The 26,094-nt window shown below is 46.2% G+C and overlaps 2 protein-coding genes across 4 annotated transcripts in view; one reads left to right on the top strand and one right to left on the bottom strand.

Annotated features, from left to right (window-relative positions):
* The window catches only part of LOC144497101 (uncharacterized), a 99,902-nt gene that overhangs the window by 67,505 nt on the left and 6,303 nt on the right, over window positions 1-26,094 (top strand). The window lies entirely within an intron of this gene.
* On the bottom strand, window positions 14,480-24,371 carry LOC144497076 (uncharacterized). Of its 3 annotated transcripts, XM_078217821.1 has the most exons (4): window positions 24,304-24,371; window positions 22,402-22,572; window positions 16,026-18,041; window positions 14,480-15,637 (listed from the first exon to the last, which is right to left on the bottom strand). In XM_078217821.1, exons 3-4 carry the CDS (start codon window positions 17,411-17,413, stop codon window positions 15,499-15,501), a joined length of 1,527 nt encoding a protein of 508 aa, XP_078073947.1. In that variant the 5' UTR covers window positions 17,414-18,041; window positions 22,402-22,572; window positions 24,304-24,371; the 3' UTR covers window positions 14,480-15,498. The 3 variants fall into 3 exon arrangements, with proteins under 3 accessions (XP_078073947.1, XP_078073945.1, XP_078073946.1); XM_078217819.1 differs by having other exon boundaries at window positions 15,514-18,041; window positions 22,369-22,572; XM_078217820.1 differs by lacking the exon at window positions 22,402-22,572 and having other exon boundaries at window positions 15,514-18,041; window positions 24,304-24,335.

Here is a 26,094-nt window from a genome sequence, read left to right as displayed (position 1 = left end):
CACACACTCATGTACTGGCCTCTCTATCTCATTTATACACAATCACACAGCAAACATTCACACACTACTCTCTCACACACGCATTCCACTTTATCTCACAAACACACACACGAACGCCTCTCTTTTTCTTACACGTACAGTCCCTCCTCTCTCTCCCACACACACACATACACATTGAATCACTTTCACACTCATGTCCCTCTTTCTCTGACTCACATACACATGCACTCACCTCTCCATCACACCCCCCCCCCCTACGCACAGACACACTATACACATAAGAGATTAGCGTGTCACATTAAAGCATATGGGATTGAGGATAGTATACTGAGATGGATAGAAAACTGGTTGGCAGACAAGAAATAAAGAGTAGCAATAAACGGGTCTTTTTCCAAGTGGCAGGCAGTGAGTGACTAGTGGGGTAGTGCAGGGATCAGTGCTAGGACCCCAGCTATTCACAATGTATATTAATAATTTAGATGAGGGAACCAAATGTAATTTCTCCAAATATGCAGATGGCACAAAATGGGTAGGAGAGTGAGCTGTGAGGAGGATGCAGTGATGCTTCAGTGTGAGTGAGTGGGTTGGTGCATGACAGATGCAGTATTAAGTGGATAAATGTGAGGTTATCCACTTTGGCAAACAAAATAGGAAGGCAGATTATTATCAGAATGGCTATACATTGAGAGAGGGGAATATGCGATGAGTCCTGAGTGTCCTTGTACACCAGTTGCTGAAGGTAAGCATGCAGGTGCAGCAGGAGGTGAAGAAGGCAAATGGTATTTGGCCTTCATAGCGTGAGGATTCAAGTGCAGGAACAGAGATGTCTTTGTGCAGTTATATAGGGCCTTAGTGAGGCCACACCTGGAATATTACACAATTCTTTCAATAGATGTTTTTAAAAAAAGCTTATTACCTGATGACAAGATTTAACAGTCCACTTGAGGGACTAATTACAACTTTAAAAATATTATTGTCATTTGAAATAAAAGTGAGCAATCCTAATGACTGCTAAATGCAGATTTAAATCCTTGCCACGTTTTACAATTCATCTCTAGCCAACCTAAAAATCTGGCCGTCTGCCAAATTAATAAAGTGATTGCCGTCCAAAGGGGCAAGTCTCTTCAGCACCACACGATATTCTTTAAGACCCCTGAGTTTGCATGTGTCCATAAAGGTGTCTCCTTATCAGGAGAAGATGTTCTTGCTTTAGAGGGAATACAGTGAAGGTTTTACCAGATTGATTCCTGGGATGGCAAGACTTACATATGAGGAGAGATTGGAGTCAGTTAGGACTATATTCGCTAGAATATAGAAATAGATAGCTCTCATAGAAACCTATAAAATTTTAACAGGACTAAACAGGGTAGATGCAGGAAGGATGCTTCCAATTGTGGGGGAGTTTAAAACCAAGAGTCACAGTACCAACCGACTCAAGAACAGCTTCTTCCCTGCTGCTGTCAGACTTTTGAATGGACTTATCTTGCATTAAGCTGATCTTTCTCTCCACCCTAGCTATGACTGTAACACTACATTCTGCACTCTTTCGTTTCCTCCTCTATGAATGGTATGTTTTGTCTGTACAGCGCGCAAGAAACAATACTTTTCATTGTATGTTAATACATGTGACAATAATAAATCAAATCAAATAATGTAACGGGGTAGACCATTTAGGGCTGAGATGAGGAGAAATTTCTTCACCAAGAGAGTGGTGAATCTGTGGAATTCACTTCCGCAGAAAGGCGTTGAGGCCAAAAAATTTGTATATTTTCAAGAAGGAGTTAGATATAGCTCTTGGAGGTGAAAGGGATGAAAGGATATGTGGGGAAGCGGAAACAAGTTATTGAGTTGGATGATCAGCCATGATCATAATGAATAGAGGAGCAGAATCAAAGGGCCATATTGCCTAATCCTGCTCTTATTTTCGATGTTTCTGTGACACCTGTTTCAAACAGAAGGAAATCTGCTATCTTGACCTGGTCAGGCCTACCTGTGACTTCAGAGCCACAGTAATGTGGTTGACTCTTAAATGGCCGAGCAAGTTGTATCAAACCGCAAAAAAAACAATAAAAATGAATGAAACTGTATCGACCCCACCCAGAATCGACCTAGGCACCGGAAACAGCACTGCAAATACTGCCCTGCCAGCATTATGGCATCCACCTTACTAACATCTGTGGGCTTGTGCCAAAATTGGGAGAGCTGTTTCATCATCTATTCAAGTAACAGCCGGACACCAGCTTGGGAAATGAATGCACATAAAAACCACTACGAACACAGTATGTCCTGTCCACCAGCAGGATAGATCCAGCAGAGGCGGTGGCATAATGGAAGAAGTTGCCCTGGGAGACCTTAACTCGGCCATCCACCCTGTGAAGTCTTTTTGGATGAAGCTAAACATGGGCAGCCTCCTGTTCATTACCATGTGCTGACCCCTCAAGTAATGAATCAGTACACCACCATGTAGGAAGCACTGAGGGTGCAGAATGTACTCTGGATGGGAACTTCAATGTCCATCACCAAGAGTGGCCCAAACACATTATCACTGGTGGAGCTGGCCGAAGGGTACAGACTGTGGCAGGAGAGGGAACCAACAACATACTTGACCTCATCCTCACCAACCTGCCTGCTGCAGTTACATCTCTCCATGACAGCAATGGACCAAACTACCTGATTTATCAGCATGGTGTGTTCCTATTCACTGAAGCACTCAGGAACCTACAGGAAGAGTCCTGTACACAATATATTGGTCAATGTCACGGTGGGCTGGTGCACTTTCTCCATCAATGGGCTTAGAATTTCCGGTTCACAGGAAGTGTAACATTTCCCATGGTGACAAGCACATGCACTTATGTGTCAATTTCATGAATTCAGGCAGCGGAAAGCACTTTACAGCCGATGAAGCTTTTAAAATTGTAGTCATTGTTGTAATGTAAGAGATGTTGCAGTCAATTTTCTTTGGAGCGTAGGAGGCTGAGGGGTGACCTTATAGATGTCTATAAAATAATGAGGGGCATAGACAAGATAGATAGTCAATATCTTTTCCCAAAGGTAGGGGAGTCTAAAACTAGAGGGCATAGGTTTAAGGTGGAGAGGGGAGAGATACAAAAGTGTCCAGAGGGGCAATTTTTTCACACACAGGGTGGTGAGTGTTTGGAACAAGCTGCCAGAGGTAGTAGTAGAGGCGAGTACAATTTTATCTTTTAAAAAGCATTTAGATAGTTACATGGGTACGATGGGTATAGAGGGATATGGGCCAAATGTGGGCAATTGGGATTAGTTTAGGGTTTTTTTTAAAAAAAGGCTGCATGGACAAGTTGGGCCGAAGGGCTTGTTTCCATGCTGTAAACCTCTATGACTAATTTGCACACAGTAAGTTCCCACAAACAGCATAATGACAATGACCAGGTAATGTGTTTTTGTGATTTCAATTGCAGGATCCATATTGACCAGGACACCGGGAATAATTCCTCTGCTCTTCCACAATGTAGTGTCATGGGATCTTTTAAATTCACTGAGAGAGCAGACAGGGCCTTGGTTTAACTCATCTGAACGATGGTAACTCTGACAATGCAGCACTCCCTCAGTACTGCACTCGAGTGTCAGCCTCAGTGCTCAAGTCTTTGGAGTGAGACTTGGACCCACAACTTTCTGACTCAGAGATGAGAGTGCTAACTAAGCCATGGCTGACAACGCATAATATTTCTGTTGTATTAGCTTCAGTTTTTAAGGGGACTTGGGGCAAGGCTGTATAAAGAATGGTATCCATTGAAACTCTTCCCACCCCCCCCAGACTCCCTTCCTCGCCTCCCTTCCTTGCCTCCCCTGAATCCCTCCCTCGGTTGTTCCCTATCTCTCCCCTTCACCCACTGAACATCTTGGCACTCTGTTAATTCCTTGGTAACACACAAAATCCTTTCACCGGCAGTTGGAACATCTGACCCTCCCACAAACCCATTCCCAATCCAATAAAACCATTCACAAAACACTGAAAAATCCCCCACCCACTGAATCTTTCCTCACCCACTAAACCCCTTGCACCACCCCCTGAACTACTTCCTCAACCCCTGAAACACTTCATCAGCTGCTGAAATCATTGCTCTGCCCCGGAACCCTCATCCTCCTACTGATCTTCTTACCCTCACTCTGAAACCATGCCCCATCTCCTGAATCAACTCCTCAGCTCCTGAACAAATTTCCCTGTAACCTTCAACCAATTCCAAACCCTCAACTCCTTCTCCACACCCCGGTATTTGTGAGATATCTTGAACTATGAATGGTCAGAGTGCTGACACTGAGGGACACCTGTTGGATCTCAGTCCATTTCTGAATGGGTTATTCTAAACTTACAATGTTTCCCTGCACTAACCTCCCCATTTCCTGGAATTCCCCCATCTGTTTCCAGCTTCATTCCACCCTTGGCACCTTGTTTACAGACACTCTGATCCTAAAGAGAAACAAGACAGAGATATGAAGCAGTGACCAAGTTTTATTTCTGATTACAGTCCATCATTCAGAGAGCAGTAATACAGGGTCAGGGGTTCAGGGAGTGAAGCAATCAAACACAGCCTGTTTCCCGGAAACAAAGGTTTCATTCATTGAGAACATGGAGAGCTCGGGCTGTTGGGAATCCCTCACTGGATCTTTCACTTCTTCTTTGACCCTTCCTCGTTGTTGCCAAGGAGACTCTCTCCTGACATCTCGGCGATGGACACATCATAATTTCTGGCAAAGCCATCAATCTGACACATGGGAGGACAGGGGATCCCTAAAAGTGAAAGAAAACATGAATGAACTGCTGGTTCTGCAGACTGAGAGAGAACAATAAGAAAACATGAACCAGTCTGTCAGTGTTACTGGGACAGATGCCGAAACACACAGCAACATTAGGTATTTTTTATTTAATAAAGTTCCACAGATTCCCCCTCCCTCTCACTCCTGGCCTGTACAGACTCTGTGCTTCAGAGAGGCTCAGGGTGGTTTCCTCAGGATGGTACCCACCACCCCCGCTATTGAAGACCAGAGACAGAAAATAAATATCCTATATTTATATAGAAATCTTTCCCATCACCTGAAAGATCTGAATATTTTTACAGACCAGAGACAGTGTCTGAAGATCCAACATTGTTTTGTGGGAGACACTGCAGCCAATCAGCTTTCAACAAAGTCACACAAACAGCCAATGAGATTTGACAGATGGAGAGAGCTTCTGGTCATGTTAGTGGAGACAATGATGTTGATCCAGGACACAGAGAAATTTTGGATCCTCACAGCATATCCCAGATATTCCCTGTCCCAGGAACAGGCCAACTGTTTAATGTTTCATCCAAAATATGATATCCATAACAGTGCAGCATTCCCGCAGTGCTGGATTGCTAGTCAAGTGACTATTCCACTACTCACAATGAAACATGTTGAAAAGTTGACTCGTGTCTGGGGACTGCTTCCACAGACACCTCCAGTATCGCTCCCAATTCCCCATTCTTCACCTGGGAGACTGGATAGTGAGTGTGGGGGGAAAGGGACTGAAGGAGCTCCTCACTGCTCTCAATGCACAGCTGTGTCCGCCAAGTCACGGATGCCCTGCTCACCTCGGCTGGCAATTACATTCCGTTTGACGTGGGCCAGGCCCAACAGGAAGCCCAAGTTGCAGGTTTTGCTGCCGTTGCCAGCATGTCCCATTTGCAGGGGGCTGTAGATGATACACACATCGCCCTGCATTCCCTGCTAGGTCAGGCACTGCACTTGAGCAGGGCTCCACTCCCTAAATGTGCAGATTGTCTGTGACCACAGGCTGATTATCTTGCATGTATGTAACCCAGGGAGTGTCCACAACAGCTACATCTTCTGGAGTTCGAATATCCTCAGTGTGTTCGAGGATGATGGCTCATAGGGGACAAGGGAGGACTGTCTGATGGCACCATTGTGGACGCCAGAGAATGAGGCAGAGATCCGCTACAATGAAGCCCCGCTGCCACCCAGTCCACCATCGAATGGAGCATCGGACTCCTGAAAATGTGATTCCACTGCCTGGATCGCTCTGGCTGTGCCCTCCAGTACAACCCCCTGAGGGTCTCCCTGCATCTTTGTGGACTGCTGTGTACACCATAACCTGACGTAGCAGCGGGGAGACTTTTTGGAGGAGGAGGACGAATGGGAGGATGAGGAGTGGCACCAGGATGTGGAGGAAGAGGCTGAGGAGGAGCTGGAGGATGGAGGACTGGTGGTGCTGGTGAGAGTCTGGCAGAGTCTGGCCAATGTAGGGCAGGGCGGCGAAGGAGGCCCTCATTGTGGCAAGGTTCACCTGGCCACTGGTAGCTCCCCCTACACCCCGGAAGCTGTTACCACACGCCCCCACGCAACCCTCCCCCTTCCACCTCCCCTCCCCCCCCACGCAACCCTCCCCCTTCCACCTCCCCCCCCCCCCCCCCCCCCACCTCGTCCATACCACCCCACACATGGGTCCAATTGACATCACACCAGGGTGATGGGCCTAGGTTGGCCGTGCTAGCGAGAATTTGGTCCAGGCAGGAAGGTGATGATGACTCACTATGAGGTACACTGTGATGCTGCCCTGATGCCACGTCTGTGCCCTTCCTGAACAGACAGGCTGCTCCTATCGTTATCCAACTGCACACTGGTGTGTGGGCCTAAATATGAGTGAGGGTTAGCGGCATGAGCGTGCGGAGCAATGGCCCAGGGATTGGGGGTGGGGGACAAAGACTTGGGGGGGGGGGGGGTGGGAGGGCTGACATAGGGTCCAATGGGTGCTGGGGATACCAGGTCATCTGTCACTTTTGGCCAAGGAGCCAATGTCAAGCAGCACGATGCTCTCTGTCTCTATGCGTTTGGTCGGAGTACGGTCATCCCCATGGGGGGGTGGGGGGATGGGGAGAGAATCACAGAGAGATTAGTCACAGCTGTGGGGTGCAATAACATTTATTGGTGAAATTAAGTGCAATAACATGAAGGGGTGATATTTAACTGTGCAATGTAACAGGATTCTGTGATTCTGAACAGTGTGTATTTGCCTAAACCTAACTAATGCAGCCCTTCACCCATGCCCTCTTAGTGACACCATAAGTTCTTAACCTTATGAAGCCCATTGCTGCGTTTAGGTGTCCTCCCCAAGGATGCACATTAGAGGGGGAGGGGCTCAGCTGTGTTCCATGCCCTGTGGCATGCTTGACAGACATCCTCTGGAAGGCCGAGATCTGGAGGGCCTCAGCCGACTTTCAGATGACATTGATGTAGCCATGTCACACTGTTCATCCCGCTGTGAGATGCTCCGGTGTCAGGAAGGGAACAATCGGAAGGTCTGGGGACGGCCAGGCCTCCTGGGTGGAAGGCCAAGGACATAAGAATTAGGAGCAGGAGTAGGCCATCTGGCCCCTCAAGCCTGCTCCGCAATCAATAATCATGGCTGATCTTTTTGTGGACTCAACTCCACTTACCCGCTCACCATAACCCTTAATTCATTTACTGTTCAAAAATTTATCTATCCTTGCCTTAAAAACATTCAATGAGGTAGCCTCAACTGTTTCATTGGGCAGGGAATTCCATAGATTCACAACCCTTTGTGTGAAGAAGTTCCTCCTCAACTCAGTCCTAAATCTGCTTCCCCTTATTTTGAGGCTATGCCCCCGAGTTCTGGTTTCACCCACCAGTGGAAACAACATCCCTGCTTCTATCTTATCTATTCCCTTCATAATCTAATATGTTTCTATAAGATCTCCCCTCATTCTTCTGAATTCCAATGAGTATAGCCCCAGTCTACTCCGTCTCTCCTTATAAGCCAACCCTCTCAACTCCGGAATCAACCGAGTGAATCTCTTCGGCACCCCCTCCAGTGCCAGTATATCCTTTCTCAAGTAAGGAGACCAAAACTGGACACAGTACTCCAGGTGTGGCCTCACCAGCACCTTATACAGCTGCAACATAACCTCGCTGTTTTTAAACTCCATCCCTCTAGCAATGAAGGACAAAATTCCATTTGCCTTCTTAATTACCTGCTGCACCTGCAAACAAACTCCTTGAGATTCCTGCACAAGGACACCCAGGTCCCTCTGCACAGCAGCATGCTGCAATTTTTTACCATTTAAATAATAGTCCATTTTGCTGTTATTCCTACCAAAATGGATGACCTCACATTTACCAACACTGTCCTCCATCTGCCAGTCCCTCGCCCACTCACTTAGACTGTCTATATCCCTTTGCAGATTTTCAGCGTCCTCTGCACACTTTGCTCTGCCATCCATCTTATATATAAACTCAAATTTGCAAATTTTGACACACTACACTTCGTCCCCAACTCCAAATCATCTATGTAAATCGTAAACAATTGCAGTCCCAGCACTGATCCCTGAGGCACACCATTAGTCACTGATCGCCAATCAGAAAATCACCCATTTACCCCCACTCTTTGCTTTCTGTTAGTTAACCAATCCTCTATCCACGCTAATACATTACCCGTAACACCATGCACCTTTATCTTATGTAGCAGTCTTTGGTGCGGCACCTTGTCAAATGCCTTCTGGAAATCCAGATACACCACATCCACAGGTTCCCTATTGTCCACTGCACATGTAATGTTCTCAAAGAATTCCACCAAATTAGTAAAATATGACCTTCCCTTCATGAACCCATGCTGCGTCTTACCAATGGGACAATTTATATCCAGATTTCTCGCTATTTCTTCCTTGATGATAGATTCAAGCATTTTCCCTACTACAGAAGTTAAGCTAACTGGCCTATAGTTACCCGCCTTTTGTCTCCCTCCTTTTTTAAACAGTGGCGTCACATTTGCTGTTTTCCAATCTGCGGGAACCACCCCAGAGTCCAGAAAATTTTAGTAAATTACCACTAGTGCATTTGCTATTTTTCCCGCCATCTATTTTAGTACTCTGGGATGCATTCCATCAGGACCAGGAGACTTGTCTACCTTTAGCCCCATTAACTTGCCCAACACTACCCCTTTCGTGATAATGATAGTTTCTAGGTTCTCACCTGCCATAGCCTTCCTGTCATCAATTTTTGGCATGTTATTTGTGTCTTCCACTGTGAAGACTGACACAAAATACCTGTTCAATGCCTCAGCTATTTTCTCATTTCCAGTTATTACATCCCCCTTCTCATCCTCTAAAGGACCAGTGTTTACTTTAGCCACTCTTTTTCATTTTATATATTTGTAGAAACTTTTGCTGTTTTTATATTCTGAGCTTGTTTACTCTCATAATCCATCTTACTTTTCTTTATAGCTTTTTTCGTGGCTTTCTGCTGACCTTTAAAGATTTCCCAATCCTCTAGGTTCTCTAATCTTTGCCACTTTGTATGCATTTTCTTTCAATTTGATACCCTCCTTTATTTCCTTAGATATCCATGGCTGATTATCTCTTTTTCTACAGTCCTTCCTTATCACTGGTATATACTTTTGCTGAGCAGTGAAAGATCGCTTTGAAAGTCCTCCACTGTTCCTCGATTGTCCCACCATAAAGTTTTTGCTCCCAGTCTACCTTAACCAACTCTTCCCTCATCCCTTTGTAGTCTCCTTTGTTTAAGCACAGGACACTGGTATTGGATTTTACCTTCTCACGCTCCATCTGTATTTTAAATTCAGCCATACCTCCATACTGTGATCACTTCTTCTGAGAGGCTACCTAACTGTAAGATCATTAATTATTCCCGTCTCATTATACAGGACCAGATCTAGGATAGCTTGCTCCCTTGTCGGTTCCATTACATATTGTTCAAGGAAGCTATCGCGGATACATTCTATGAACTCCTCCTCAAGGCTGTGTTGACCAACCTGGTTTCACCAATTGACATGTAGATTAAAATCCCCCATGATAATTGCTGTACCATTTTTACATGCATCAGTTATTTCTTTGTTTATTTCTCACCCCACCATGATATTATTTGGTGGCCTATAGACTACACATATCAGTGACTTTTTCTCCTTACTATTTCTAATTTCCACCCAAATGGATTCAACCTTTTTTTCCATAGAACCTATATCATCTCTGACTACTGCCCTGATGTCATCCCTTACCTTCCTGTTGGTCCCTCCAAACAGTTTGATACCCCTGGATATTCAACTCACAGTCGTGACCATCCTGCAACTATGTCTCTGTCATGGCATGGCCTGGTGTTTCCTCCTCCCTCAGAATGTGAATTGGGACAATGGGGTAGCTGGGGTGAGCTCCAGAGGCCTCAGAGTCACCTGGCTCTGCCAGTCCAGGAGGCCCAACTGCGTATGCACCATGGTGTGCAAGCCCTCAGCAATGGCACTCTGAGTCTGAACCAAGCTCTGGATGCCTTCAGCAATAGAGTTCTGAGACCGGGCCAAGCTCTGGAGTCCCTCAGCAGTAACCCCATGAACCTGGGGTAATTTGTCAAGACTCAAATCCAGGGCCTGCTGTGTCTCTAGAATGCCAGTGACACCCATGGTCATTGTGCACTGTGTCTCCAGAATGCCAACCACACCCTCGGCCATGGCCTACTGTGTCGCCAGGATGTCCTGCACACTGTCACCCATGGCATCCATTTCATGCCCCAGGCTTTGCACTGTGGATGCCACCTATGCAGTGATGGCCTGGATACCACACTGTGCCAGCACCACCTCCTGCAACAGAAGTCTGTTGGAGTCATCCAAACAGCCTTGCAGTCACTGCAGTGTTGCTGACAGTCCCTCCACCAATTCCCGGCTCTGTTGATGCAACTCCAGCAGCTTTGTCAGGAAGGGTGATGGTGGGTAGTTGGGGTGGGGGGGCTGGAGGGGAGGTGTGGGTGGAGGATTGGGTGGGTGATGGTGTGGAGAGGGGTGTGGAGCTGGACTGGGGTGGGAGGATCTTGTTACCACATAGCCCAGAAAGATGCCAGGATATGTCTCTTGCAACACTTCCTGTGACCGTCAACAGATAGTTCTGGAGTCCCGAGGTTTCGCTCGCAAATCGGTATTCCACTTTGGAGGCTGGTGAGGTTGCTGGTTCCTCCAGGGAGTGCAGACAGAGCCAAGCTTCTGCCTGTAAAGGAAGGGCACAGAAGAGAGGCAGGGCAATATTAATAGGGGATTCTATAGTCAGGGGTACCGATAGGCGCTACTGTGGCCATCAATGTGGCTCCAGGATAGCATGTTGCCTCTCTGGTGCTAGGGTCTGGGATGTCACTGAATGGCTGCAGGCATCCTGAAGGGGGAGATGATAATGCCTCGGATAATGCCTTGTTTGACAGCAGATCAGAAAAGGAAGACCCACATCCAAGGCAGTGATGGGATCAACATATGTATGAGAGAGACTCAAGCAGGTGGGGTATGGGAAAGGAGGATAAGAATTGGGGCCCAGGAGACACAGGGATATGGGAGGATGGGATGCAGTGGAGAGGGGCAAAGGAGAGCGGGGTACATGAAAAGGATGCCTGGGAGGGATAGAAATAATTGTCCATGTGTTTGGAGAATTTTCCTGAGAATCATGGGCCTCAATAAACCTCCTCAGTGTGTAGTACATGAAATGGTGACATCAGCCACAGAAGGTATTGTCCCTAATCAGCTGACCATCAGGTCACTCCCTTCCCTGAATATGGGTGATGTCTAATTTCCTGACAATGAAAGTATTGTGGGATGATCCAGTGTGAGTGACATTCACATGGGGTATTCTCAAACAGTCATTACACATCACATGAAGGAGGGGAATTGTTTTCTGTTCAGGGAGCTCTGTGGGTCGCCACGGGCGATCTTCAGTGTCATGTGAGTGTTATCAATTGTTCTCAGCAACTAATCCAGAAAACCCCAGAGACCTCTGTCGCTGCTCTCTGAGTGGTGCACAATTTAATGAAGTAATTTACTCCAATGGAATAATTTACTCTCCTCCTAGCATCTGCTCCTACCATTCCTCTTCCTCATCCTTCTCTCCTCTTTCTATCTTTCCACTTTCATTTTCTTGTGCCCCCTCCTCTTATTTTTCTTGATTTGATTTATTATTATTGTCACATGTATTAGTATACAGTGAAAAGTATTATTTCTTATGTGCTATATAAACAAAGCATTCCGTACATAGAGAAGGAGAGAGTGCAGAAAGTAGTGTTAGAGCCATAGCTCAGGTGTAGAAAAAGATCAACTTAATACCAGGTAGATCCAAGGTCTGATGGCAGCAGGGAAGAAGCTGTTCTTGAATTGATTGGTATATGATCACAGACTTTTGTATCTTTTTCTCAACGGAAGAAGGTGGAAGAGAGAATGTCCAGATGTGTGGGGTACTTGATTATGCTGGCTGCTTTTCTGAGGCAGCGGGAAGTGTAGACAGAGTCAATGGATGGCAGCTGGTTTGCAAGATGGACTGGGCTTCGTTCATGACTCTTTGTAGTTTTTTTGTGGTCTTGGACAGAGCAGGAGCCATACCAAGTTGTGATACAACCAGAAAAATGCTTTCTATGGTGCATCTGTAAATGTTTGTAGGAGTCGTAGCAGATAAATTTCCTTAGTCTCCTGAGAAAGTCGAGACGTTGGTGGGCTTTCTTAACTATAGCGTCGGTGTAGAGGGACCAGGACAAGTTGTTGGTGATCTGGACACCTGGAAACTTGAAGCTCTTGACCATTTCCACTTCATCCCCACTGATGTAGACAGGGGCATGTCCTCCACTATATTTCCTGAAGTCGATGACTATCTCTTTCATTTTGTTGACATTGAGGGAGAGATTACAGTCGTCGCACCAGTTCACCAGTGTTGTGGGAAAATTGCCACTTCGGAGTCAGACTTGGAGGTTTCAAAAATACAGTTTTATTTGACGAAGCTTCGTGGAGAAAAGGCACTGGCAATCTGCAGTACTTTACCTTCTCTCAATGAGACAATAGGAGTGGTTCATTTTTATACTTTTCAGACAATGGATAGTCCGGACATTAGCCATTTAACACATCATTACAGCCGAGTAGGATTGATAGTTTAACACATCGTTACAGCCAGACATATACAGACATTGGCTTTTAACATCGCATTGTTTCATAGAATGGGTACATTTTCCCTATCAATGACTTAGTTTCGGTCTATACATACAATAATTGGTTTTCCTGCATTTATGTATTCCCGTTCCCGTTTGTGGCTAACCTCTTTATCAGTCCTTATTGTCCTAGATCTGTCCTTATCTTAAAAGTGCCTCAAGCCCTGGCTGTTTCCTGTAGTATTTGTTCCCTGCATGTTTAACTTTAAATAACTGTCTGTCCTGTATGTTTCAATTTCAAGTCGCTGTCTGCACTAAAAGTCAGTGCCTGCTTAATGTCTCTCTCCCAGGTAACCTTTTTAGGTGCCAGGCAGCCATTTTATGTGTTATGTACCCATCTTTATGTTTTTCCCCACTTCAACCAGGTTCTCTATCTTATTCCTGCAATCCATCGCATCTTTGTTTGAGATCCAACCTACTACGGTGGTGTCATCAGCAAACTTGAAAATCAAGTTAGAAGGGAATTTGGCAACACAGTCATAGGTGTATAAGGAGTATCGTAAGGGGCTCAGGACACAGCCTAGTGGGGTACCAGTGTTGAGGATGATCCTCTTTCCTGTCCCTCTTTCCCCCTTCACCATTAGAGAGATGAGATGATGGAAAGTTCATTATTTTAAACTCTATCATCAATGAAAAACAAAGTAGAAACTCCATACAATATTAAGGTAATGTCATTATTCTGTAGGAACATAGGACTTTGGAGCAGGGAAGTTCATTCAGCCCCTCAAGATTGTCCTATCATTTGATAAGATCATTGTTGATCTGGTCATGGTTATAGCTCGAGTTTCATGTCTACCTCATGAACCTTGACTTACTTCTCTATCAAAAATCTGTCTATAAGAAGAGAGGACTTAACTCTCAGTGCTGTTAGATGGCTGGGGAAACATTCTGTTTTCTGTGAACAGGAAATTCTAAATCCATTGAGAAAGTATACAAACCCACAGTGACATTGACCAATATATTGTGTACAGGACTCTTACTATAGGCTCCTGAATTTCCGTGAATAGGAACACGCCATGCTGACAAAACAGGCAGGTTGGGTTAAGTAAAAAAGTGAACTTATTGTGAGTTATAAATCTAATCAGAATATTGATAAAAGGGCAGACAAACAGCAGCACAATTGTGAAAATAATTCAAGATTTTTCCCAGAACATGAAATGAATTTGGGAAAAGTGTAAAGTGAACATATCACATTGTTATTACATCGAGATAAAATTGGCTGAGGGAACTCAGGTCTGTAGAGACTCACCCCCAGTCCCTCACTATTCTCAGGGTAGTAGTCCTCCCAGACAGGACAGTACAGACATTACCCATGGTATAAGTCAACACCCATCATCTGAAGAGGATCTATTTATAATTCACATCACCAACTAAGGCAGGGTCTAATTCTACCCGATACCCACTCCTGAAAGCTGTCTCACTTTATTAAGTAAGAAGTTTAACAACACCAGGTTAAAGTCCAACAATTTGGTAGCAAATAAACCTGTTGGACTTTAACCTGGTGTTGTTAAACTTCTTACTGTGTTTACCCCAGTCCAACGCCGGCATCTCCACATCATCACTTTACTAACACACACTCACATCAGGGGAAACTTTCTCAGAATATTACAGACAAAAGTTTCTTTAAAATCCCTGTACTTTAGTCTGGCTTTCAATTCCGATGGTCAGAAATAACACTGAACTGTAGTATCATAGAATTCCACAGTGCTAGGAGTCTATTCGGCCCATCAAGTCTGCACTGACCACAATCCCACCCAGGCCCTATCCCCATAAGCCCATGCATTTACCCTAGCTTGTCCCCTGACACCATGGGTCAATTTAGCATGGCCAATCCATCTAACCCGCACATCTTTGGACTGTGGGAAGAAACCGGAACACCCGGAGGAAACCCACGTAGACACAGGGAGAACACGCAAACTCCACACAGACAGTGACCCAAGCCGGGAATCGAACCCGGGTCCCCATTGCTGTGAGGCAGCAGTGCTAACCATTGTGCCACCGTGCCAATGTAATAACAAAGGATGGAGCTCGTTTCCATCACAGAAACACATGCAGAATTGAAGAGATTGGAAGAAGTTTGCAAATGGAGAGTGAACAACAACGCTGCGGTCATCAACAAACTTTAGATCATGTGTAGCTATGATAGTATGTTTAGTTTTGGCACGGAGGTAACCGATGTCGATGAGTTTCCCATCAAGATCGATATTTAATACAGACACCAGAGGGCAGTTGATCTTTGATGAGGTAAATAGTCACTGTCAGGTAGATTGTAAATACAATGGGGGCTATCACACAGCTTTGTTTGACACCAGTCTAGATTTTGAAGGCTCCTGTTTCAGATCTCCCACTCAAGATAGTTACAGTCATATCATCATGAAGCAATTGTAGGATTGTGATGAAGTTTCTTGGACACAAAATGGTTGGAGTTTCTTTCTGTGTGAATTCACAGATGTTCCAGGAGCCAACAACTGTGAAGACTTATTACAGAACTCACACCAATAGGGTTTCTCCTCAAGTGTGCTCGAGATACACTGACCGTGTGAAAGTCCTGTCACACACCACATTCCTGGATGCTTTCTCACCAGCGTGGATCCACTTGTGCTTCAGCTGATTGGAGGAGTGGTTGAAAGCCTTGTCATAAATATTACACCTGAGGAATTCCTGCTGGTGTCCAAGGGGGGTCAAAGTTATGAAGAAATCTTTACCATAAATTCTACAATTAAAAGATTACACCACACTCCTGTACCTGGAGATTTTTTGACTGTGTGAGAGCTTGGTCACACACTTCACGCTTGAAGAGTTTCTTGCTTGGATCCTCAGGTGTCTCAGGAGGTCGATCCCATGTGGGTTTCCTGAGGTTAAAGCAAGTGTGCAGGCTTAACAATTCACAACAATAGGCTTTCTCCCCTGTGTATGTGTGTTGATGGACCAGAAGATGCACTTGACACACAGCTCACACATGGGGTTTTCTCCTGTGTCAATCCTCCAATGGACCAAGGGGCTCATTAACTGGGAGAATGGTTTGTCACACACCTCACGTGAATGGTTTCTGCATGTGAATGTCTTGGTGGTGCTGGAGGGTCGCTCGTTGTGAGAATGATTTACCACACTCCTTGCACATAAATGGTTTCTCTCCTGTGTGAATACGGTGGTGAGCTTGGAGGTTTGCTGACTGAGAGAATGATTTGTCACACACCTTGCATGTAAATGGTTTCTCTCCTGTGTGAATACGATGGTGAGCGCGGAGGTTTGCTGACTGTGAGAATGATTTGTCACACACATTGCATGTGAATGGTTTCTCCTCTGAATGAATGCGTTGGTGTGTCCGGAGGGTTGCTAACTGCGAAAATGATTTGTCACACACATTGCATGTGAATGGTTTCTCACCTGTGTGAATGCGTTGGTGCGTCCGGAGGGATGGTGAGTTTAAGAATGATTTGTTACACAACTTGCACATGAATGGTTTCTCCCCAGTGTGTTTGTGTTGGTGCATAAGGAATTGCAATGAATTTGAGAATGACTTGTTGCATAACGCGCATGGGAATGGTTTATCTCTGGTATGAATACATTGATGTGCATGGAGGGTGGAGGACTTTGAGAATGATTTGTTGCACACCTCACATTTGAATGGTTTTTCCCCAGTGTGAATGCGTTGGTGTTCATGGAGGGTCATTAGTTGTGAGAATGATTTGTTGCAGACTTTGCATCTGAATGGTTTCTCCCCAGTGTGAGTACATTGGTGTATGCGGAGGTTTGATGACTGTGAGAATGATTTGTCACACAATTTGCATGTGAATGGTTTCTCCCCTGTATGAATGCGTTGGTGTCTGTGGAGGCTTGCGAGCTGTGAGAATGATTTGTTGCAGACCTTGCATGCGAATGGTTTCTCCCCAGAGTGAGTGCGTTGGTGTGTCTGGAGGTTTGATAAATGTGGGAATGATTTGTCACACACCTCACATGTGAAAGGTTTCTCTCCTGTGTGAATGCGTTCGTGTCTACGGAGGGATGATGAGCTCAAGAATGATTTGTTGCACACCTCACATGTGAATGGTTTCTCCCCAGTATGTATGTGTTGGTGCATGAGGAATTGTGATGAACTCGAGAATGATTTGTTGCATAACTCACATGGGAATGGTTTCTCCCGAGTGTGAATGTGTTGGTGTACACGGAGGTTCGATGACTGTGAGAATGATTTTTCACATATCTCGCACTGGAATAGTTTCTCCCCAGTGTGATTGCATTGATGTTTGCGAAGAATTGCTGAGTCCAAGAATGATTTGCTACACACCTCACACTTGAATGGTTTCTCCTTAGTCTGAATGCTGTTATGTACATGGAGGGATGATGACCTGGAAAATGATTTGTCGTACACCTCGCATATAAATGGTTTCTCCCCTGTGTGAATACTGTCATGCTGGCAATCCATCTCTCAAACATAACACTAGAAAGATTCTCCCCGGAGTTATTCTTCTGGTGTCTCAAAAGGTTTGAAGACCCCACAAAAGCTTTATGACAAATTTCACAGTTGATTGCTTCCTCTTCCAAATAGCTGTCTCATGTAGCTACCCTTGTCTTAACAGTGGTCACAGCAGTTGCAACTTGTGTATTGGGAGATCTCATGAGCATCTGGAGCCTGCCTCACATGACTTACACTTCCTTGTATCAGAAATCTATCTAGCTTAGCCTTCAATGACCCAGCCCCCACTGCTCTCTTAGGAAGAGAATTCCACAGTCTAACCACCCTCAGAGAAAAGACTTAGAACAGTCATTCCTCTGTAATAATGAGTGGTTCACGAGGTTAAGGCTCTCACCACACTTGGAGCCCACTCACTCTTCTTCCCACTGACCAGTTTCTAATCTGATGATATGTCAAAGCTCCCCTGACCCGACCAATTTCCAGATGATGGTTTCTCTGCCCAACCTTCTTTATGTTGAGCAATGCTGTGAAGGGACTGGATGTTTTCCCACAGTTCTGTTGCTCCTTGAGTGATGGTCAGGATCTATCTGCAGTGTCCATCCTCTGTGTATTTTCTGGTGAAGTACACTGCAATCCTCTGTAAAACAGGAAAAGGGAACATTATTTCCTCCAACTCACTCTTCTCCTTTATTGAAGGGACTGACTTCTCAGTTAGAGACTGTTCCACAGTGAATGCCAGTCACGTTATATATTAATGATTTGGAAGAGGGAACTAAAAGCATCATCTCAAATTTGCAGATGATACAAAGTTGGGTGGGAAGGTGAGCTGTTTTAAGCTTAAGTGTTTTTGTTATTAGTCACAAGTAAGGCTTATATTAACACTGCAATAAAGTTACTGTGAAATTCCCCTTGTCACCACAATTGGCACCTGTTCGGGTCATTGCACCTAACCAGCATGTCTTTCAGAATGTGGGAGGAAACCGGGGCACCTGGAGGAAACCCACACAGACACGGGGAGAATGTACAAACTCCACACAGACAGTGACGCAAGCCAGGAATCGAACCTGGGTCCCTGGTGCTGTGAAGCAGCAGTGCTAACCATTGTGCTACTGTGCCATCCCGTGCGAGGAGGATGCAGAGATGCTTCAGCATGATTTGGACAGGCTGAGTGTGTGGGCATATGCAATGGATAAATGTGAGATTATCCACTTTGGTAGCAATAATAGGAAGATAGATTAATCTCTTCTTACAGATGCTGCCAGACCTGCTAAGATTTTCCAGCATTTTCTCTTTTGGTTTCAGATTTCAGCATCCGCAGTAATTTGCTTTTATGAAGATAGATTAATACTTGATTGGATGTAAATCGAGAGAGGTGGATACTCAGCAAGACCTTGGTGTCCTCGTGCATCAGTCGCTGAAAATAAGTGCTCAAGTACAGCAGGCAGTAAAGAAGGCAAATGGTAAGTTGGCCTTCATAGCGAGAGGATATGAGTATAGGAACAGGGATGTTTTATTGCAATTGTATAGGGTGTTGATGAGGCCACACCTTTAGTATTGGGTGCAGTTTTGGTGCCCTTATCTGAGGAAGGATGTCCTTGCTATAGAGGGAGTACAGCGAAGGTTTACCAGGCTGATTCTTGGAATGGCAGATCCGTCATATGAGGGAGACTAAGTCGGTTAGGATTATATGCGCTGGACTTTAGAAGCGTGAGAGGGGATTCCATAGAAATGTATAAAATTCTAACAGGATTAGACAGGGTAGATTCTGAAAGAATGTTCCCAGTGGTGGAAGAGTCCAGAACTAGGGGTCATAGTTTGAGGATAAGGGGAAAACTTTTAGAACTGAGGTGAGTAGAAATTTCTTCATCTAGAGGGTGGTGAATGTGTGGAATTCACTACCACAGCAAGTAGTTGAGGCCAAAATGTTGTCTATTTCAAGAAGCAATTCGATATAGCTCTTGGGGTGAACGGATCAAGGGATATGGGAGAGATCAGGATATTGAATTTGATAATCAGCCCTGACCAAAATGAATGGCGGAGCAGGCTCAAAGGGCCAAGTGGCCTACTCCTGCTTTTAGTTTCTGTTTCCCCTGTGTGGGGATCAGATGCAAGTCCTCTCTTTTTCTCACTTGACTGTCACACGCCGTTTCCAGGAGGAACACTGGCTCGTAACCAGGAGCAGACAATGTGGCTACTTTCTTTCCTCCACCTAAAGCCCCATCTTCCCAGACACTATGAGGGCAATGGAAAAGACAGTCAGGTGGAGTGTAAAATGGCTATCATGAAGCCATATCACAGAATGTATCAATCTGGAAACGTCCCAGCCTCCCCCCTCACCATCCCTGGGAATGTCCCATCCCACAGGCAGGTGGGGAAGTCCTCAATCAAGTTAAAGTTAAAATTTTATTTGTTTATTAGTCACAAGTAGGCTTACATTCACACTGCAATGAAGTTACAATGAAAATCCCCTAGTCGCCACACTCTGGCGCCTGTTCGGGTGCACTGAGGGAGAATTTAGCATGGCTGATTCACCTAACCCGCACATCTTTGGACTGTGGGAGGAAACCGGAGCACCCGAACAAAACCCACGCAGACACAGGGAGAACATGTAAACTCCACACAGATAGTGACCCAAGCCGGGAATCGAACCCGGGTCCCTAGCACTGTGAGACAGCAGTGCTAATCACTCCACTGTGCTGTCCCTATTGACTCCATGGAGTCTCATGGCTTCAGGTCAAACAAGTTCAAGGAAAACTACCACTCCCACCCAATTGATGAGTGAGTACTTCACCATGTTAATCATCAGTGGGGAAGTAGACTAAGGGTATCCATAAGATGCAGTGAGCCATCAACAGCAGCAGAATTGTATTCACCACACAAGAGTTAAACCAGACAGGCCACATTCTTTGGGAACAATAAGCCACAGATTACAGTTATGTTATCAGAGAAAGTCAAGGAGACTGCACATTATCATACTTTAGAAAATGAATAGACGTATTCACAATGTAAATAAAAGTATTCAAAAATGTTTATAAATATTCAATTCCTACCGATAATGAAGCAGAATGAGACAGTGGAACTTCACCTTTTCAACTCTGTGGCTTACGTGGGAAAGCAGCTTTTGAATCTTACAGATTTATGTTAAGTGAGGTTGCTTAATAACAGTGGGTAGGAACTTCCAGATCCTATAGACCAATGAATTCCTAATTATGCTGAAAGGTAGTATGCAATTGGCCAAGGTAAATAATGTGTACCAATGCAATTGGAGCATCCAGTTAGGATGACAGGGTAGATGGGAGAGTTGGAAGTTTTGAAGATGTATAACATTTTTGACACTGCATTGTATACTTCAGCAAGGAGTTGGATTGCCCAGCTGCCTTTCTCCCAGCACATGGTGGTCAACAAAGAAGGTCTTTAACCAGCATACTGTCTTTTGCGAGTCTTTGTATTTAACTGTTCAGATCAATACTTAGCATCTGAGAGAAAACTCTCGTTTCAGCCGGGCACAGCCCTCATTCCATGACCATGAAACCATTGTCGATTGTTGGAAAAACCCATCTCGGTCACTAATGTCCTTTAGGGAAGGAAATCTGCTGTCCTTACCTTGTCTGGCCTACACGTGACTCTAGAACCACAGCAATGACTCTCAACTGCCCTCGGGCGGCTAGGGATGGGCAATAAATGCTGGCCAGCCAGCGACGCCCATGTCCCACTAATGAATTTTAAAAAATCATCAGCAAACATAAGAACATAAGAAATAGGAGCAGGAGTAGGCCATCTAGCCCCTCGAGCCTGCCCCGCCATTCAATAAGATCATGGCTGATCTGACGTAGATCAGTACCACTTACCCGCCTGATCCCCATAACCCTTAATTCCCTTACCGATCAGGAATCCATCCATCCGCGCTTTAAACATATTCAGCGAGGTAGCCTCCACCACCTCAGTGGGCAGAGAATTCCAGAGATTCACCACCCTCTGGGAGAAGAAGTTCCTCCTCAACTCTGTCTTAAACCGACCCCCCTTTATTTTGAGGCTGTGTCCTCTCGTTTTAACTTCCTTACTAAGTGGAAAGAATCTCTCCGCCTCCACCCTATCCAGCCCCCGCATTATCTTATAAGTCTCCATAAGATCCCCCCTCATCCTTCTAAACTCCAACGAGTACAAACCCAATCTCCTCAGCCTCGATGAAGATGCTGGGATCATTGGACAACACAGCAGATTTTGCTGAGAATTGTGGACAAGAAGTTCAGTGACAGGAGAACGCTGCTCCATTTTCAACCCCAGAATCCAGGTCTCAGGAGTCCAGGACCCAGTGGGTTTTGAGGTCTCATGGTGGGGACAGGAGGGGAGGGCCAGAGGGGTGTGGGTGTTTATGGAAATGCCAGTGGGGATTGAGGACATACAGGGACCAGACCTTCTGCTGCGCAAGGTGGGGGGTTGGGGGGGGGGGGGGGAGGGAGGGAATGGGAGTGCCTGATGTTAAAATGAGGCAGCTGATGGATACAACCCCACCTTGCTGCCATTGGCTCCAACACTATTAATTTCCAGACATCCCCCCAATTCCTGAACTCCTCTTGCTAGCCTGAAAATTGGTGGGAAGAAGCCCTAAAGTGGTCAATAATTAGACACTGAAAGACCTTACTTCAGACGGGGGCCCAGGTCACGCCTCATCTGTTCAGCATAAATTACAAAGAGAGTAAGGTGGCAGGAGACTGCAGGGAAGGTCGTTCGAGAAATTTCACAGTTACCACCCCTAACCCCCACACCCACCAGCAAAGGAACATAAATCTCTGCCGTGGGAATTCAAATATATATTTGAAAAGTTATTGTGCTCTGGAAGGATCATAACGATCCCTGAACCAATACCACTATAAAAAAGAGATTATCTGGTCATTATCACATGACTGTTAGTGGGATCTTGCTGTGCACATTGGCTGCCACATTTCCTTCTTTTCAATACTGACCAACTTCAAAACTATTTCATGCCAGATTTTTACTTTGCACAGACGAGTGCCCAATCCAGAATCACAATCACTCGAGAAGTCGTGCCCGGGTCCCATTGTCATCGCGCACTCGCATGATATATTACAGTTGGCAGGTGGACCAATTTGCCAGACGGTCTTCACGTTTTAGCTTCAAACTCAATCCAGGGTTGGGTGAAATGTCACCTGAAATAAAAATTAAAAAGGGTGTTTGGGGACTGAGGTTTGTGTTTGAATGTGCTGCTTCGGCACTCTTTGCAGTGTTTCTCCATTGAGATTAATGTTTTCCAGGTCAGCAGCTCCCTGAGACAACTCCACAGGAACTGTCCCCCTGAGGGAACCCATTAGAAGCACCAACCCACACCCTCCCTTTTCCCGGCCCCGACCTTCCCAGCAGCGCTCAGCCTATCCCAGTGCGGGGTTCACACCAACTACCCGTTCATTGGCCAACCATTGTGATGTCACATTCTGAGGACGAACCCACTTCCGGTCCCACTGAGTGCACGCGCACGAGGGGAAAGGTTCTGAGCCAAAATAGCCACACATCTGACCATAGGATAATATAGTAAGAAGTCTCACAACACCAGGTTAAAGTCCAACAGGTTTATTTGGTAGCAAAAGCCACTAGCTTTTGGAGCGCTGCTCCTTCGTCAGGTAAGTTGGAGTTCTGTTCACAAACAGGGCATATAAAGACACAAACTCAATTTACAAAATAATGGTTGGAATGCGAGTCTTTACAGGTAATCAAGTCTTAAAGGTACAGATAATGTGAGTGGAGAGAGCGTTAAGCACAGGTTAAAGAGATGTGTAGCGTCTCCAGACAGGACAGTTAGTGAGATTTTGCAAGCCCAGGCAAGCCGTGGGGCTCACAGACAGTGTGACATGAACCCAAGATCCGGGCCAAGGCCATCCCCATGTGCGCGGAACCTGGCCATCAGTCTCTGCTAGCGACTCTGCGCTGTCGTGTGTCATCTTCATGAAATAGCCAAGTTCCGCACACATGAGGACGGCCTCAAACGGGATCTTGGGTTCATGTCACACTATCTCTAACCCCATGACTTGCCTGGGCTTGCAAAATCTCACTAGCTGTCCTGTCTGGAGACAATACACATCTCTTTAACCTGTGCTTAACGCTCTCTCCACTCACATTATCTGTACCTTTATGACTTGATTACCTGTAAAGACTCGCATTCCAACCATTATTTTGTAAATTGAGTTTGTGTCTTGATATGCCCTGTTTGTGAACAGAACTCCCACTTACCTGACGAAGGAGCTGCGCTCCGAAAGCCCGTGGATTTCACTAACAAATAAACTTCTCGGACTTCAACCTGGCGTTGCGAGACCTCTTACTGTGCTTACCCCAATCCAACGCCGGCATCTCCACATCATAGGATGATAACCAGCTCTCTCACAAACACAACTCAACAACAGTTGAGACTTTGATTGGATTGAATTGGATATAAACATAAAAAACCAGAAAATCAGTAAGAATCCTCAGACACTCTGCACCTCCCACATAATTATACCTCATCTTCTCATATTCAGTAATGACCCATCAACAAAACTCAGCCTGTAAATCAGAAGAGAAATGTTTCCAATAAACACACTCAATATCTAACATTAATCAATTGGCTGTAAAGAGTTTTGGGACATCTGGTCATCATTAAAAAGCTCAGTTTTTTAAAATAGAAATGCAAGTATTTCTTCCTGAGGAACATAGACACCCGCTTCCAATAAACACACTCAATATCCAACACACAGCTCCAATCAAACAGCTCAGCACAAAGCACCGAGTAAACAGGTCTCTCAGCTGGATCTTCTCACACAGCATAAGGGGCATTTCCATAGTCAGACTGCCTGAACATTAGTGTGGATATTATGCAATGTAATTATTATAAATTCTGCTCCTTCATTCACCATCTCCTCACTTGGTTTTCAGTCCCTACAGGAAGTGAAGCAGCTGTGAAAGAGGAAGAGGAGGGAATGGGCAGAGTGGGTGGGCTCTCTGATTGACGTCTCTCACAGCCAATCCAAATATTTCTGGAGTAACATGAGTTTCCGGAAGCTTGGGAAACTGACCGGTGACCTCTTTTTAGGTCAAACCAAATAAACTCAAATTAAGTCAGGACAAAGTAAAAGGGGCAGCTCCCCAAAAGGAGGGGGAACAGCCTGAACAAAAATCAAAGTACAAAAGAAACTTAAAGGCATCAAATTAAAATGTGATTATTAGGGTCGATAACACACCCCAACCCCTGCGGTGCCCAACAGGCACGGAAGGCGTCAATCTCGCCCATGGACACCGCATGCTCCCTCTCCAGAGACACCTGGCCACGAATGTAGCCGCGGTAGAGGGGCAGACAGTCAGGATGGACGGCCCCCTCGATCGCCCGCTGCCTGGACCGGTAAATGACATGTTTCACCAGGCCCAGGAGCAGGTTCACGAGGAGGTCGGCATCCCGACCCTCCCCACACCAGGTTTCCGTAGATCAGGAGCGTGGGACTGAAGTGCAAACGAAACATCAACAAAAGATTCTTTAGGAAAACATAAAGGGAGTGCAGCCTAAGACACAAAACATAGACATGGTCCACGGTCTCCACAAGGCCACAGAAAGGGCAGTCTTCGGAGCCCGTGAACCAGTGAATCCTACGGTTGTGCGGAACTGCTGCATGCAGCACCCTCCACCCCAGGTCCCCGACGTAATTGGGGGAGATCCCTCCGTAGAGGGACCTCCACCGCCCGGCGGCAACAGGGCCCGCCAAGGTGTATCCTGGCGACAGGCGAGGACGCGGTAGTGGAAGGTGTGCAGCAGCAGCCCGTACAGTTAACGCCTCCGTGCGGTAGAAAAAGGCACGGAGGACATTTCCATGAGGCGGCTCATGCTGTGGGGCACCTCACCGAGGAGGGGGGGTTGAGGTTTTGGGCCAATGTGGAATTCCGTCCGAACAGGGGAACGCTCGGGCGGGATCCCACCGCACGCCTGCGCCGCCTCGAGTTTGCGAGCACGACCGTCCCGAGGTCTAGGATGGCTTTGGCCACGCGCCAGATGGACACCCCCGCGCGCTCAGCCAGCACGCGGGGGCTCATCCAGCCCGCCCCTCCGCCATCGAGCAAGTCCCCGATTCTGGTCACCCCGGCGTCCACAGCCCCCCTTTCCGCCAGCCACCTGAAGTCATACGGCTGGAGGAGCGAATTCCTGAATTCTACTCCTGCCGGGGGCGGGAGCTGCGTCGCGAGGCGACCGTGTTCCAGTCAGTGAGGAGGTCCTGGTAAAGGATGGGCAACTCCTGCAGGGAGGTCGAAACATGCCCCAGATTGATATGCAGGAGCTGCACGTCATAATTGAGGCCGTGCCACTGGTGGAAGAAATACGTCGCCGTCGCACACCATCGTGGAGAGGACTCAACGTAAAGGTACCTCTGCAGGGCCTGGAGGCGGAAGGTCGCTATCTGAGTGCGAAGGCACACCAAACCTTGTCCGCCCTCCTCAAGCGGGAGATGCAGAACCGCAGCATGGACCCAGTGCAGTCGATTGTCCCAGAGGAACCGCACGAGCGTTCTCTGGATATCGGCGACAAAGCCAGGGGGAGGTGTCAAAGGGACCAGCCGGTACCACAGCATGGAGGCGACCAGCTGGTTTATGACGCGAACTCGCGACCCGTCTTTTTTTTTAAGAAGTCTCACAACACCAGGTCAAAGTCCAACAGGTTT

Source organism: Mustelus asterias, chromosome 8 (assembly GCF_964213995.1).
Source record: "Mustelus asterias chromosome 8, sMusAst1.hap1.1, whole genome shotgun sequence".
In the NCBI taxonomy this organism is placed as follows: Eukaryota; Metazoa; Chordata; class Chondrichthyes; order Carcharhiniformes; family Triakidae; genus Mustelus; species Mustelus asterias.
Note: the sequence above shows the minus strand (reverse complement) of the source record. Positions and strands in the feature narration are given on the sequence as shown.